The 15,768-nt window shown below is 42.2% G+C and overlaps 1 protein-coding gene across 9 annotated transcripts in view; it reads right to left on the bottom strand.

Annotated features, from left to right (window-relative positions):
• R3HDM2 (R3H domain containing 2) overlaps nt 1–15,768 on the bottom strand; it is a 181,385-nt gene that overhangs the window by 27,752 nt on the left and 137,865 nt on the right. For 5 of the 9 annotated variants that reach the window (XM_087710600.1, XM_087710602.1, XM_087710606.1 and 2 more), the window contains 3 exons: nt 15,213–15,367; nt 9,172–9,273; nt 1,955–2,197 (listed from right to left, as the gene is read on the bottom strand). In XM_087710600.1, coding sequence (XP_087566726.1) covers nt 1,955–2,197; nt 9,172–9,273; nt 15,213–15,367 — 500 coding nt within the window. The remainder of the gene's footprint in view (nt 1–1,954; nt 2,198–9,171; nt 9,274–15,212; nt 15,368–15,768) is intronic. The other 4 variants (XM_087710607.1, XM_087710604.1, XM_087710605.1 and 1 more) reach the window with 1 other exon arrangement.

The following is a 15,768-nucleotide window of genomic DNA, read 5'->3' as shown; positions in this document are numbered from 1 at the left end:
GGACATGAACATGCTATTTGCTGAGAATTGTTTGTTTGTTTTTGTGCCTTTAAGTCAGTTTTGACACCTGGCGACTCCAGTTTTCTAGACAAGGGTTATGGAAACTGTGTGTCCTTGCCCACTTCATAGGGCCCAAGAGAGAGTGACTAACTCAAGGTCACCCAGCTGGTTTTGTGACTTAAGGTAGAACTAGAACTCTCAGACTCCTGGTTTCTAGCCTTAACTAAAATGGTGGACAGATTATATGATGCAGTGAGAAGTAGGGATCTAAAATTCACGTGGTAAAATACCAAAGAGAACTGAATTTATAAGAGAAAGTTGGACAAACAATTTCAAGTTATACATTAATAGCAAAAAAAAAAAAAATAACCCCCTAGCGCAAACAAATGAAATGTTGTCCTTCAGAAGCATGTTTACTAAAGATGAAAAAATGGATAACAGACATGCAAATGCTGACAGAAAAGGTAGTAGGTAGCATGTGATCTGTTGCAACAAGTGAATATTTATTTTAAACAAGTCAAAATGGCTCTGTATGAGTGTGTCTTTGTACCAGTTTGTTGCATGTAAGTGAGAGGCGTGATACATATAATGAGAACGGATTACTAGAGAAGTGTATGGTAAAAGAAGATCAAGAAAGGGTCAAGAATGAATAGATTAATTTAATGTGGGCTGAATACAATTAGTAACCAGTATGAAAAACTAGTGATGGGAGTAGTCATGTAGAAAAAACTAATGAGGTTCAAATTACAAATCAGGTCTAAGATGTAAGAGTTATTGGGTTGATGGTGGAAAGAGAAGATCCAACAAAAGAATAGTTCGATGGAGTTGATAAAAGCCTCAAAAAGGAATTGGTTAAAAAGTAGAAAATATAACGTATAAAGCCATGTATAGCTCTGGCAAGGAGCAAATATGGTCTACGAGTCTAGAAATGTATGGAGAGATACAGTGAATGGCTTACAGAATTTTCATCAACATAGATGTAATTGTGTTTCTCATTTTTTAATTCTTTTTAGAAGGGACACAGTGGCTCAGTGGCTAAGACGCTGAGATGGTCGATCAGAAAGGTCGGCAGTTCGACGGGTTCGAATCCCTAGCGCCCCATAACGGAGTGAGCTCCTATTTCTTGTCCCAGCTTCTGTGAACTTAGCAGTTCAAAAGCACGTAAAAATACAAGTAGAAAAATAGGAACCACCTTTGGTGGGAAGGTAACAGCAGTCCATGCGCCCTTGGTGTTTAGTCATGCCGGCCACATGACCACAGAGAAGTCTTTGGACAGCGCTGGCTCTTTGGCTTTGAAATGGATATGTGCACCGCCCCCTAGAGTCAAGAACGACTAGCACGCATGTGCGAGGGGAACCTTTACCTTTACTTAATTCCTTTAAAGACTCCTTAAATGGGATTCCTTCCCTTCCCCTTCTCTTCCCTTAATTCCTTCCGCTTACTTTATTTTTATTCTGTTCTTGTACTTTGTATAATATTGTTGTCCTAAAAGGGAACAGCAGTATGATGGCTTAGTATGCATGCCATTTCAAAGCTTTCCAATTTTTTTCGACAATCAATGTTTATCAGAAATTGAGACCATACTGTTCTAACCTGTCTTGTGATGAAGTTACATGAATTCTTTTACGATTCCCTTGGATCAATTTGCTTAGAGGAAAAAAATAGTGGTGTGTATTCCCCTCTCATTATTTTAAGTATTTTTGTATAATAGCTTTTTTATTTTTATACAGATAACTGTAGTACATATTGTCCCTTGAACATGATACACCCAAAGACGTAGTGGTTTCTCCCATTTTTTGATTCAAGGCCGATAGATGGGAGCTACGACTGCTCCTCTGTGCTATAATGGAATGTATACCAGTGGACTGTACCATTCTGTTCTATATCCTAAGAAAACCATAGCAGAAGACAGTCCGATGGAAGTGTTACCGTTACACCCGATGCTGCTACTTACCTGCTGCGGAGGCTGCATATAGCTCTGGGGTTGGAGAACCTGCTGGGCTGGCGCCGTGTGCCCTGAGGCAGAGTAGTTGGAGGCAGTGATTGGCTGTCCTGGGGAAGCCATGATGAATCCTGTCTGCTGAGGATGCTGGGACATGATTGGCTGCTGGAACATGGCAGAGGACGGATCAGGGGCTTCAGTGGATCCTTGGCGGCTGAGGCTGATCTGTCCAAAGGGGCTGCTGAGCTCATCAGCCTGTGGCCAAACAAAGGAGAGAAAACAAATTAAGTAGAAAAACTGGCCTTGGGGATGTTTCCATTAGCATGCACTGAGTGCCAGCACCACCCGCCAGCACAGTGAATACAGCATCAATGCACCAGCAAAGCATACGAGTTAGCAGGAATACGAGCCCTTTTTCTGAAGACGAACGAGAAAATCACACGCACCAAGTTGGTGGAAAGTGGAGAAAGGGAAAGAGGAAATCCAACCGTGTCACTTTAGCACCTTGATTCATCACCCCACATGATAATCCTATACTAACCTTTACACCAGACATACTTAAGAACTAGGGTTCAGCTCCACAAATTTAAAAAAAAAAAATAGAATGAAAAATAATGAAGTACAGATAAGCATATCTACACCATTAAATTAAAACCATCCAAGTGCTGAAGGAGGAAATGATACTTCCATTTTGGCCAAGTGACAGTCTAAATGCCACATTGGAATTTGCATTGCGACTGGGGGAATACGCTGGGAAAATGAAGAATCCAACCTAGAAACGATCAAAGAAGACTAAATGACTACTTGGGCATTCCTAAATTATACAATGTGTTGTAAGCATTTGCTTAAAAAAAAAAAAACCCCACCGAAGTAACACATTTTTAAATATGGCTTTTATAGATCGCAGGCCACCACAGCAAACCATGCAAAAGGAGTAGACCTTGATCTGGAGAAGGAGAGTGTGTCACTTTAAGGAATCAGTGCCTACTTTCAAATAACAGTAAAGGTGAGAAAAGGGGACAGAAACAAGGCAGGAGGAGCCGACAACTGGACATCAGGGATTCCTTCAAGTTGTTATGCTTGTTTGATAGAAGAACCTACTTCCAGTCATAACTTTCATCATACATATATATAACTAACACTTTGTTCTTGTCAGACTATGGCGTATATGCAGGAATCACACCAGCTCTTACACAACACAGTTGTTTATTAGGCTGGGTAAGACAATCTAATGGCCTCCATAACACATTCAGTCCTTCAAAATTCTCCACGTTGATGGGAATGATGGGAATTAGCTTAAAATGTTGTGAGAGCAATAGGTTATTTGGTCTTCAATTAGGGATTAAGATTTATGAGACGCAAAGGAGGTACAGCATACATCTGTGTGTTTACCTACATGTCCATCACAGTATTCTCTTTCCGATAAGTAATGCTTTGCAATGGAAAGAGAATATAAATCAGAGAAATTAAAGGTCTGAAATAAGAAAATGTAAAAAAAAAAAACCTCTTTCTCAGGATTTTATCATCTCCGTCTAATTATGACTTTCTCACTTCACTCTATCTTCTTAGTCCCTTCTTCTTCTGTCATATAATTTACTAGCTGATAAACCAGCATTGCCAGGGTATTTATTTATAGGGGGGAAATGTACAGACCAAATGTAATTTCTAATGTTGGATTTTCCACCTTGTAGAGCAGTGTTTCTCAACCTTGGCAACTTGAAGATGTCCGGACTTCAACTCCCAGAATTCCCCAGCCAGCGAATGCTGGCTGGGGAATTCTGGGAGTTGAAGTCCGGACATCTTCAAGTTGCCAAGGTTGAGAAACACTGTTGTAGAGTACTGTGAAGCCATTACCATGGCAACTCCACTGCACTGTACAGTAGAAGTCATTTTACGGTAGTACAGTAGAAGTCATTTTAAGGCGTAACAGGCTGTGTCTTAACAGAACACACACTCTGAGGGGTGTTAGGGGTGTCTTACCTCCCCAGAGTGTTTTTTTTAGTAAGCTTTTTAGCAAGGCACATGAATTCACCTATTTGCTTTTGTGTTCTATTTACATGTGTAATTTGCATTGTTCACAACTGCTTGGCCCTAAATTCCTCACAATATCGTATCATTAAACATTTGCTGCAAATCATTTCAAGTGTCAATTATCTGTACATGAATGTACACATACATTCATATCCTCAACCAAAACACTTCTAACATGCCCACAAACATTCCTTATACTCTAAAGGGACACAAAAGGGATCTTACTGTCTACTTGATACTGAAGTATTGGTTAAATATCCCATTTATTTTCTCAAATGCTTTACTATATTCTTACATTTCTCAATGACAGATAAGTAAATATCTGGTCTATTGACCCCTGCCCGGCGTAAAAACAGCACCACAGTTACTAAATTTGGTTCAGTGTCCCCTCTCTTTCCATTTTAAACAAAATTCTACCAAATAACTTCTCAGGTGCTTTTAAGAAGCGAATGCCTTTGTATTTATTGTCTTCACTCTTACCACCCTTCCTTTTGTATAAAAGAACAATAGCAGCATTTTCCCAGGCATTAGGCTAAGAAACCATTGTTATCAGCCCATGAATTTCTACTTTCATATGCGCTCAGGATAACTTGGATGACACTAATTTGTATGTGCAGGCATGTCTTTTAGCCCTTTCATTCATACTTTATCTATGCGCCTGTACTTCCTTTGGAGCTATTACATTCTCCCCCACAATATGCTCCCCCACCCCTATTTCATTTGTTAATTTATGCTCTTTACCATTTATGTCTCTAAGATTCCAAGGCTTTGTTTTCTTTATGCTATGACTGTCACCACAAAGACTGACTTCTATTGCTCATTACAGCTTTTGTCAGTTAAGGATAGTGTTTTAGTAAGCTGTAAAAAATATAGGTGTTCTGACCTAGGCTTCCCCAAACCACTCAGCAGACTCCTTGTCCTGACCAAAAAAAAACAAACCCTTTTATTAATTGACTGTGAATTCTGCTCATTCACATCTAGCAAAGTCTTTCAAGGGTGAATATGCAGTCACAGACCTTATCTGGTTTGGAGGGCTGCCAGGCCAATATCTTCAAACTTGGCAAGGAGCCTCTGAGAGTCACGAACCAATTAAGCGAACTAATTGTCTCCTGCAAACTCCACTCCCCTTTTGCTCCTTTTTGGGAGGGGGCATTTATTGTCCACCTGTGGCCTCACTCCCAAGTTGGCCCTTGATCCTTAGCTGTTCCCTTTTCCTGGCAGCTCTGCGCATGCGCACACTGGGAATAGGCTCCAGCTGTCCGTCTGCCTCACTGATGTCTGACTCCATAGGCAGCTGATAACTGTCAGAGGGCCCCACTCTGCCTCTGATGCAGAGCCCTCATCAGAGCCTTCTCCAGGATCCAGGACTGGCCCATGTTCCTTCCCAACCTCCTCACTGTCCGAATCTGCTGCCAGCTCCACTAGCTGCTGGTGGGCCACAACACTAGGCTAGGATTTCAGTAATAGAAGTTTTCAAGCAACCTGTAGCATAGGGGTCCCCAACCCTTGGCCCATGGACTGGAACCCGGTCCAGAGCATGCCAGAAACTGGACCCAGCAAACAAACAAAACCCCATCTGCGGGATGCAAGAAATCCACAAAACAAGGCTCCTTCCGATCTATGGAAAAGCTTGTCTGTTAGGAAACAGGTCCTTGGTACCCTAAAGATTGGGGGCTGCTGCTGTAGCATTTCCTGCCACCATTGATTATAGTAATAAGGTCAAATTACTTTATGCCAGCTGGGTTCAAGAGGACATTATAAACTTAAGAGGTACATGGAGGGTACTGAAACACATGTATGTTGCCTGTGTGTTTTAAATTATCTGATACAGGCAGTCCTCAGTTTATGACAATTGAACTCAAAATTTATGTTGCTAAAGAAAACATTTGTTAAGTGAGTTTTTCCCCATTTTACGTCTTTTTTTGCCACCGGTGTGAAGTGAACCATTGCAGTTGTTAAGTTAATAACATGGCTGTTAAAGAGAATTTGGCTTCCCTGTTGACTCTGCCTATCAGAAGTTCGCAAAACGTGATCCCATGACTCCAGGACACTACAACCGTCATAAATATGAGTCGGTTGCCAAGCTTCCGAATTTTGATCCCATGACCATGGGGCTGCTGCAATGGTCATAAGTGGGGAAAACAACTGTAAGTCACTTTCCCAGTGCTGTTGTAACCTTAAATGGTCACTAAATGAACTGCTGTAAGTCGAGGACTACCTGTAAAGTGTTCCTGAACATGCAGTCCCACATTCCTCTGGGTCATTAGCAACTCTGCCTTGGGGATGATGGACCCTGAGGTTGGGACATCTAGATATCATCTGCCTGAGCAGGTTTTTAGAAACCGCCCGATCCTCTTAGTATGTTCTTTTTAAACGTTCTCTGTGACTGCAAATCAGGGAAACAAAGTCAGGCAAGAGGAGTTACTACTGGCAAGAGCACTTTTGCTTTTTCTGCCGAAAATTGATGTGGGCAAGAGCAGAGCCACCAATTTCCGGTGGCAAATGATAGCCTGTTTCCCTCTCAGTTTACAGGATTCTCTGTAAATTGCTTGCTAATCTAGAATTCCTACTGAACTTCTATTCAGTATATTATCACAGCATGTGTTTGGGAGAACTGGGATGGAGGGGCAGGGGAGTCAGAGGAAAGTGAAATGCTGCTTTGGACTCTTATCATGCTTGTATCTGCCCAACTGATGAACAATGATAGTCTTTACAATTCTCAGGTCCTCAGATCAGCTATGGCCTGGGGGGGGGGGGAAAGCATCAGAAAACAAAAAGAAAGCTTATTTTGGGAGGTGAGAGTAGTGTGAAGCAAACACCGTCCAGCCATCACTCCTTTTAGAAGTATGAAGTTTTTGTCGGGCACAATCTGCCTCAGAAATGGAGCAATGTGGAAAAACTGCTGCCCATTTAATAAGCAAAGCAAGAAAAAAAAAGTAAAGTTCACCCATTTTGCAAAATCTCATCAGAAAGAAAAGAGGAACGAGCACCACCTGGTGTCTGAAATATCCAGGGTTCCCCCCCCCCCAAAAAAATACTAGGCCGCTACCTTGGATACACATAATTGCTTCACCATTTAGCATGTCTGTCATTAAGGAGTTTGGGGTATAATAAGAGGAGCTGCTAAAAAGGAATTTAATTCAGACAAAGAATTGAGCAGCATCCTGTAAAGAGCCTACAGCAAGAGGTTCAGTTCGAACGAGTCCCCCCGTTTCTTTTCAGGCTTTTTTCCTATATTCCTTTCATTGCAAGATCTCGTGTTGCTGTTGTTTTTTCTTCTTCAGTAAGCAGACTTTTGAACTTATGCCATCACAGGGACACAACTGAGAGGTGGGATTGAGGGCAGTTTCTGAATGCACACCGGGTGACAAATAAAGGTATTTATTGCAGGCAGACTTGGGAAAGCATCTCCAGCTTTTTACAGGGAAATCCTGCAAAGGTTAACTCATAAAAACCATGTTAAAGCTAACACACTTTAGTAGAAGAAGAGGCAATTCAACACTGAGCTGAGGAAGGCTTGTCTCATCAGATGGAAAAACAAGCAAAACCTCCAAAATAGCTAAACATGTTCTCTTTCTGGCCTCACTCATTCTTATATATATATTTAAAAAACCAGACACTGGAACATAAATCCACAGCTGTGTGTTCTTTAGAGCAGCTTCCTTCGTTTCTCTAGCAAAAGGCAGACATAGCATTCACTCTTATAATCCTGCACAGGAACTGGAGTGGAGAGGCAATGGAAAACATGGCAAGGATGAGAAGGTGGACACTGGCCAGCTGTCCTCAGTGATGTTACAGGCACGCGTCAAAAGGAAAGCAATGCCTAGAGTCCGTCAGAGTTGGGCAGTTATAACTAATTTAAATAAACAAATAACTAGGTTTTTTTTCAATTAATATAGAAAAACACAGAGGGTGTGCTGGTTTGAGAATTACATCTTACTTTCAGAGCTATGATACCATGGTATAGAAAATGATTAAGATATTTGGTACCAAGTCACCAGCGTTCAAGTTCTCAATGAACGGTGGAGCTCACTGTGTGAATCCTCCTTTCCCTGCAACCTACATCTCAAGATTACTGCTGGGGAGATAAAGCCTGGGGAGATCCCATTTGTGGCTCCTTGAGCTTTCAAAGGAAAAAAGGGATATACAATAAATGCAATAAAGAACAGTAGTTAAAATGACCACCATCACCATAACAATGACATCCTTCTGGAGATAACATTTGGATCTCATGCAATCACGTTAGTAAGCCCATACCTGTTACGTTATAAACAATTGCTATACCTTGAAAGGATCTTAAAGCAGTGGTCCCCAACCTTTCCAGTTTAGCAGCCCAGCAGGGCAAGAGGGTGGGTTCTATGTGAGTGGCAGGCACATGTATGAGTGCAAGTGCCCGCAGCTCATACAAGTGGAGCTGCACGCATGCGCGCTCACCTGCTACTTATGCGGCCCGGTTCAGAACTGGGCCATGGCCCAGAGGTTGGGGACCCCTGTCTTAAAATGAAGCCAGAGATGTTGGTAAAAGTGCGCAGTAGTGTAATAATATGTGGGAAAGACCTGGGCAGAACAAGCCAAATAATGCTGCCAAGGGAACAATCAAATCAGAGACAATATAGCCTGCAGCTAGATAATTGGGCAGGCAAGAGGCTCACAGAGACCCTTCCTAGTTTCTTATGTGTTCAAGGAGATGGGGGGAGGGGGGATTATAGCAATAGCACTTATATACCACTTCACAGTGCTTTTCATCCCTTTCTAAGCATTTTACAGAGTCAGCATATTGCAACAATCTGGGTCCTCATTTTACCGACCTCGGAAGGATGGAAGGCTGAGTCAATCTTGAGCCTGGTGAGATTCGAACTACCAAATTTCAGGAAGCAGAAATAGCCTGCAGTACTACATAACCACTGCGCCACCATGGCTCGCTATACTTTCAGATTTGTAGGTTTCTGTTAATGTATCTTTACAACAAAGTAGAAATAGTTCAAATGGTTGCATTTCCTGGTCTGTTCTACCCAGTAAGTCTGACAAATTGTTTAATGATGTGTTGCAAGAAAAATCCATCTATTGTACTTTACTTCCTCTAAAAGGATTCCAAAAGCAGTTGATCAGATCAGTTTGGGTGTACAATACACATGTGGATAAGCAAAGCAGAAATATACGCAGAGAGTAAAGACAGCAAGATATAGGGTTTTTAATACCATATTGTACTGCTGGGGTGGAGAGACTGGCAGGAGGACTTGGGGACAGGAGCTTGGAGAGTACTGAACTGGCTGCGGAGAGGACTGCAATGCTGGGACCGGCTAAGAGATGAGCAGGAAGGGAGAAAGGAGGGGAAGAAACAGGCATGAGAAAAGGGTGGGGGAAAAGAAGAGGAGAAAAGGTAGAAGGAGGTTAGTAACTATATATACATACTGATAAGCAATTTAAAAGTTCCAATAGCAACTGAGCTATTCCCACAACCATCTCCCCATCTGTTTTAAAGAGAGAGACAGAGAGAGAGAAAGAAATGGGTGTTCTGGAAAATATTTGCTCAGAGGGAAAGGACAGGAACAGTTGCATGGTCTCTGGGGAACCTGAGATTATATACATATGGATTTCTCCCCCATTTTCCCGCAAGGCAAACATCCCAGCAGAAGCAACTGTGCATATGTCCATCCAGCCTCATAAAAAATAATGACTACCAGGTTCTTGAAACACTGCTGAGTTCAGGAAGCAAACTTCTCCGCCTGTATTTTAGACCATCTTCCCGATTCTTTGCAAAGGAAAGCTTTGCAAAGGGAAAAAGTAGTCATTTCAACTCCAACCAGAACAATGGTTTATTTATTTCTACATGGGAATTTTCGCACAATCTGCAATTCTACAACAGCCCACTAGGCTGGAACACATACATTTAAAGCAACTCAGAATAAATGAAAGCTTACACTTGCTCTGTTCTTTTTCTCCTGGTCAGAAAGCAAAAGGGAATAAATGTCATTGGATGGTCTAGAGCAGAGGTGTCAAACGTGGGTCATCACAGCGGTGTCACGTGGCGTACTGCGACTCCCCCCCCCTTTGCTAAACCAGGCATGGGCGTGGCCAGGGTGTGATGCATCCGGGCCACGGGCTGTGAGTTTGACAACCCTGGTCTAGAGGGATGCTATTGATAAATTATTTTGAGGATGTCTCCATGGGCTTTCAGAAAAATATCAAAAGGTCTATACATTCTAACAAATCAGGGAAGTAAACAAAAGGGTTTACCCTAATCTAGGCATCCTCCAGATGGATGTACTTCAATTTTCAAAATTGTCAGCATCAGCGATGCTGGCTGGAGGGTTTAACAAGTTGAAGTCAATACATCCAAAAACTGCTCAGATAAGGGAAAGCCGAAGCCCTCCCATAGATTTTTAAAAAATTATATTGCTTTGGGTTCTTTTTCTAAGAGAGATGAACGACTGGCCCAATCTCGCCTAGCTGGCTTTCATGCCCAACTACATAACATCATCTGTCTTAGTGAGTGTAAGGTTTGCTCTCTTTTTATAAACAGTAGATTCCCCTGCAAATATCGGTATTGGGGTGTGTGTGTGTTGTCTTTCTGTGTGTGCGTATGTGTGTGCGTATGTGTGTGCTTGTGTTTCTCTGTTTCTTTTGGTAGTTCTTGATTAGTGTATACTTTCCTACTTGTTTGTTTGCTTGATTAGGGTATTGTTTTCTGCTTCGTCTGGTGTTAATTCCTACTTATCTGGATGTTGGCTGCTGGAGAGGATGTGTTCTGGTATTTTGGTTTCCTTATTAGCTTTTTTTATTGTCACTTTTGACTGGTGTTTAAATGTGGTTTATCTCTATGTGTTTACTGATGGCTGATCTGTCAGAGTGCCAAGCTTCTAGGAATTTGCTAGTGTTTTTTTAGCTTGGCCTAGGATATTCAGAGCTGGTTGAGTCTGTCCATGTGTGGTAAAACTCAGAGGTTTCCATTGTATCTTTTGACTTCTTGGTGTTCATGACTGCACCCTGCTAGTCTTCTGTCTGTCTGCCCAACATAATGTTGGACTCCTTATACTCTCTCTACTCCTGTTTTATCTTCTTGGACTAGCGGATTGTTTGCTTTGCTTTGCTTAAAATATTCTGACGTGCCGTAGTTGATTTGCGTTCTATGATGATAGTGCGTGATGTAACCATCTGTTGGTTGTTTCTGAGATGTTTTTGATGTATGGAAGTATTATCCTTGTGTTGGTTGTGTTGTTCAGTGGTCACTTTAGTTGCATGGATTCTTTTGCTAGTTGTGGGTCTTTGGCTGGAAAGACTGCTATGACATCAAATGAAACAATGATCTCATTTTCTTCTATTGGGTCTTTGCTTTTCTGCAAGTATTATAGTGGGAAGATAGAATATCTCTGTGAGATGTGCAAGCTTCTTTGTAAGTTTTTTAACTGTATTGTATGTTGGAGTAGCGACACTACTGGATGAAGATATATATTGGGACTTGGGGCTTCCACAGAAGTTTGGGATGATGGGTTTCTCTACTTTCATCTGACCTTTCTTGGTTGGGTCATTAAGGGATTTCTTGCTCAGGTTGCCTAATTGTCTAGTTTCTGCACTGACTTGGTGTTTATGGGATGCAGTAGGAATCAAGTGGAAAGGTCAAAGACGGAACCATCCTAACAGTATCTGATATACGCTTCTTCCTTTAGTAGAAGCACTCAGGGTAGTGACTCCTAAGCTGGAATAATGGTTCAAACAGATCCCAGGAGCAACATCAGAGCTAATGAAGGAGAATATCCAAAGTTGAAATGAGGGATCCTTGATGCTCTTTGAGCTTGGTTGTTTACTTGCAGACGTTTCATTACCCAAACTAGGTAACATCATCAGTGCAAGGGCTAGCACTGATGATCCAAAGGTTCTATTTCAAAAGGCAACTGAACTTTCTTTGTTTTTCCTTGAAGGCATTTCACTTCTGGTCCAAGAAGCTTCTTCAGTTCTGATTGAATGGTGGAGAATGGAAGGAGTTGAATTCCTTGCAATCTCTCTGAGAGTCGCTCGGGCCACTTGGAGGTTTATCTGTGCCCTCAGGGTCACCTGAATAGTGCAAATAGATGTGGAACTTTCTTGGAATTGCTGAAAGGACTATATTGTAAAGAGGAGATAGGTGGCATTGAATCCCTTCCCCTCTGTTGAGAGAGGGCTGTTCAAATTTAACATCGGTGGCCCTTTTGACTTCTCTTTTAAACCAACAGTCCTCTCGGTCCAAAATGTGAAGTTGTGTGGAATGTGGCTGTCTTCAAAAGAGAGAACTTTGTCTTTCAAATTCAGATGGGTTGCTGAATCTTGTCTTGATAGGTTTGTTTCTTCCCTTCACCACCATTCAGTCAGAACTGAACAAAATTCTCAGATGAAAATGAAACATCTTCAAGGAAAAATAAAGACAGTCCAGTTGCCTTTTGAAAAAGAACCTTTGGGACAACCATGACCTGGACGACTGAGACTCTCCACAGACACTTAGTACTGATGATATTACTCAATTTGGGTAATGAAACATCTGAAAGAAAACAACCAAGCTCAGAGAGCACCAAGGACCCTCTCAACATCAGAGCTGTGCAGAGCAACAATTAGAAGAGTGTAGTGCAAGATATGCACAGAAGCCTCAAACGCCAACATAGGCCTCTGGTAGAGGACCTGAGACTGAGGAAGACACTCTTGGGCCAAGAGAGGATTTAAAAAATAAAATAAAATGTAGGATAAAATATACTACCAGTAATTTACTGTATGTCCAATGAAAAAGAAACCGTTGGGTTACAATTCTTCATCTAGAGTAGAACCATGTATGCAGCAATGAGTTTCACATTTTGTTACCACTCGGTCGCCACACTTTCCACATGCGCCTGCTTCACAGGTACAAGTGCCCCTTCCACACATGTGCCCGGCCTTCCGTGCATGCACTTTGTTCACACGTGTGCCTTCTGTGCATGCACCCAGCCTCAAAAACGTGCCTAAATAGGACGGCATAGAGCCAGGGCTGGTGGGCGATTTCCACTCTTGGTTCAGGCAAGCTGGTCCAAACCAGCTGAATACCACCTCTGCACGAATAATGTATCCATAATGTAAAATTCCTTTCCATGAATTTTCACTTGGCTTTAGTTAATGGCCTTCAAATCCTGGATACCTGAGGTCTGCTCTCTCCCATGCTACTGCTGAAGATACACAGCCCATTAAAAGGAAAAGGGGGGAAAAAACAGAGGCAAAGGGGGTGCCCAGAAGGGAGAAAACCTTTTCCATGTTTTTTTCTTATAAAATATGGTATCTGTCTGGCTAGCTCAATCTGGCAAAATTGGTACGCTCCAGGTTCCATCAATTAAACAATGCCATCTCTTGAGACCATAGACATACACAACTGCTCTATAGCCGCACTTGCTTTCTGGAATGAGGTTCCTACTAAGATCCAAATTCCCACCAGTGGTGGGTTCTGGATCCTGTTGCAACCGGTACAGTGCAACGGGGCTTGGCGTCCACCACATAGAATGCGCGCAGCACACACATGAATCCTTACCTCCTGCAACGCTCTGTGACGCCTCCGCAACACTCCAGCTGCTCAGCGGAGCATTGCGCAGGTGCCATACGCTCTGTGCGCAGAAGCGCCAAAGAGCTCAAATACAGGTAAGGAGGGTGGATGGGTCCTCTGTAGCACCGGAACAGAACGGTACCAGGTGATCCCAGCAAGCATAGGTACACTCGTACCAGGGCGTACCGCCTGCAACCCACCACTGATTCCAACCCTATTTGCATTTTTAAGGACTCTGAAAACTTGGCTCTTCATGCAGGCCTTTGGCAAGGACGACCAATGCCTCTTTCTTTCTTTCTTTCTTTCTTTCTTTCTTTCTTTCTTTCTTTCTTTCTTTCTTTCTTTCTCTTCTTTCTTTTTTCTTTTTCTTTCTTTTTTTCCTTCTTTCTTTCTTTCTCTTTCTTTCTTTCTTTCTTTCTCTCTCTTTCTTTCTTTCTTTCTTTCTTTCTTTCTTTCTAATTTCGAGTTTGTTTCCTTTGCCATCTCTGCTTTATGTTTTGCATCAGTTCTATGTTTTTCTATTGTCCCTTATTTTTAAAGGTTTTGAACCATCCGGAATCGCTGTGAGTCAGGTGGCAGATACATTTTAATCAGCATCTTCATCTGGACTAAACTGGTAAGTATATGCCTAGGTCCTGCAAGCCGTACGTATTCTACAATGAGTCAGGCATTGTTTCTGTGTGACACAATAAACTCAGCAGGGCGAGGTATCAGGGCAGGAGTCGTCCATGATAACATGACTTGACAATCCTCCTCTTGATCTAGCTTGAAGCTGAAAAAAGCTCAATTTTTCTTGAGCATGCATGTGGATACATGACATCAAGAAATATAAGTGGTACCACCAAGATGCAACCAAGGATCAAGGATGAGCAGGCTCCTTAACTCAAACCCTTATTTTCTACTATGCAACTCAGAAAAAGAAGTGCCAGCCAACACAGTCTGAACACTCATGCCTGATCTGAAGCACCTTTAGCGCTTCAGAACATCTATCCAGCATGTCCCTAATGAAGAAGCTAAGGAATTAATGTGCCTATTCTTCGTATTTCTATTAATGCATCCTGAAAATTTCCTTGAGAGGGCAAGTTCTTCACTGTATTTCACTACATCTTGAAGGATCCAACTGAAAAATAACAAAAAACAAAACAAAAACCAAAAAACAAAAGAATAGAAGAGTTGGAAGGGACCTTGGAGGTCTTCTAGTCCAACCCCCCTGCTCAGGCAGGAAACCCTTTACGGTTTCAGACAAATGGTTGTCCAATCTTTTCTTAAAAACCTCCAGTGGCAAGTTGTTCTGCTGACTAATTGTACTGTTAGGAAATTTCCTTAGTTCTAGGTTGCTTCTCTCCTTGATTAGTTTCCACCACTGTTTGAAAAGGAAGGTAAATACAGAATGTGTGCACCTCTGCTCTGTCCCTATCAAATATAGACGCTAGAGAACTTAAGCCTTGTTTAGAAAAAAAAAAAATCTCCTACTCGAATGTTTGAGGGTCACTTCAGAATATACCTGACAGGAAGCCAGGCATGTCCCAATTTTGTGCTGCAATCAAAGCAGAAGGCGGGCCGTCTAAAGGGGACAGCGCACAAGGTCATAAACATTATTCAAGCTTCGTATAAACATCTGTGAGTGCCCCATTGGCCACCACTTCCTCAGCAAGGAGCCACAAGGAAGAGCTCACCACACAGTGGTAAGATTGAATAATGACTCACCTGTGATATGATGTGATTAGTCATTGCTGGCTGTTGCTGCGGTGTGGGTGGAAGCGGCTGCTGCTGCAGTTGCTGAGCGCCACACGGCAAGAGGCTTCGGCCAGGCTGCGCAGAGGAGACTTGACTGCAGGCTTCAGGAGTACTTAGAGAGAGACCTTCGTTTTAAAACAAAAACAAGAACAAAATGGTGTGGGTAGGTGTGAGCAAAGAATCTGCTTCATTTCCTGACAGAAGTGGTGCCAGGAGTCAACAGTGCCTAGAAAAAAAAAACACACAGAAGGATTTCAAATCCTGGACTCTATGCAGGAATATGCCGTTCTTAGTTCTCTCTGAGCTTGCTTGTTTTCTTGCAGATATTTCATTACCCAAACTAGGTATCATCATCAGCGTTGGTATCTCTAACAGAACACCAAGGACTCCTCATTTCAACCCTGAGCTGCAAATAGTTTCCTTTATTGATAGAAATGTGTCTGAACGTACTCCATTTCTACTCAAGCCTTCCTCTGATTAGTTTACCTGGTCCAGGTCCGAGCTGAGATATTCTATGAATGGATAC

Source organism: Thamnophis sirtalis, unplaced genomic scaffold (genome assembly GCF_051295495.1).
Source record: "Thamnophis sirtalis isolate CommonGarterSnake01/CBP01778 unplaced genomic scaffold, rThaSir2_p1.2 scaffold_3, whole genome shotgun sequence".
Lineage (NCBI taxonomy): Eukaryota > Metazoa > Chordata > Lepidosauria > Squamata > Natricidae > Thamnophis > Thamnophis sirtalis.
Note: the sequence above shows the minus strand (reverse complement) of the source record. Positions and strands in the feature narration are given on the sequence as shown.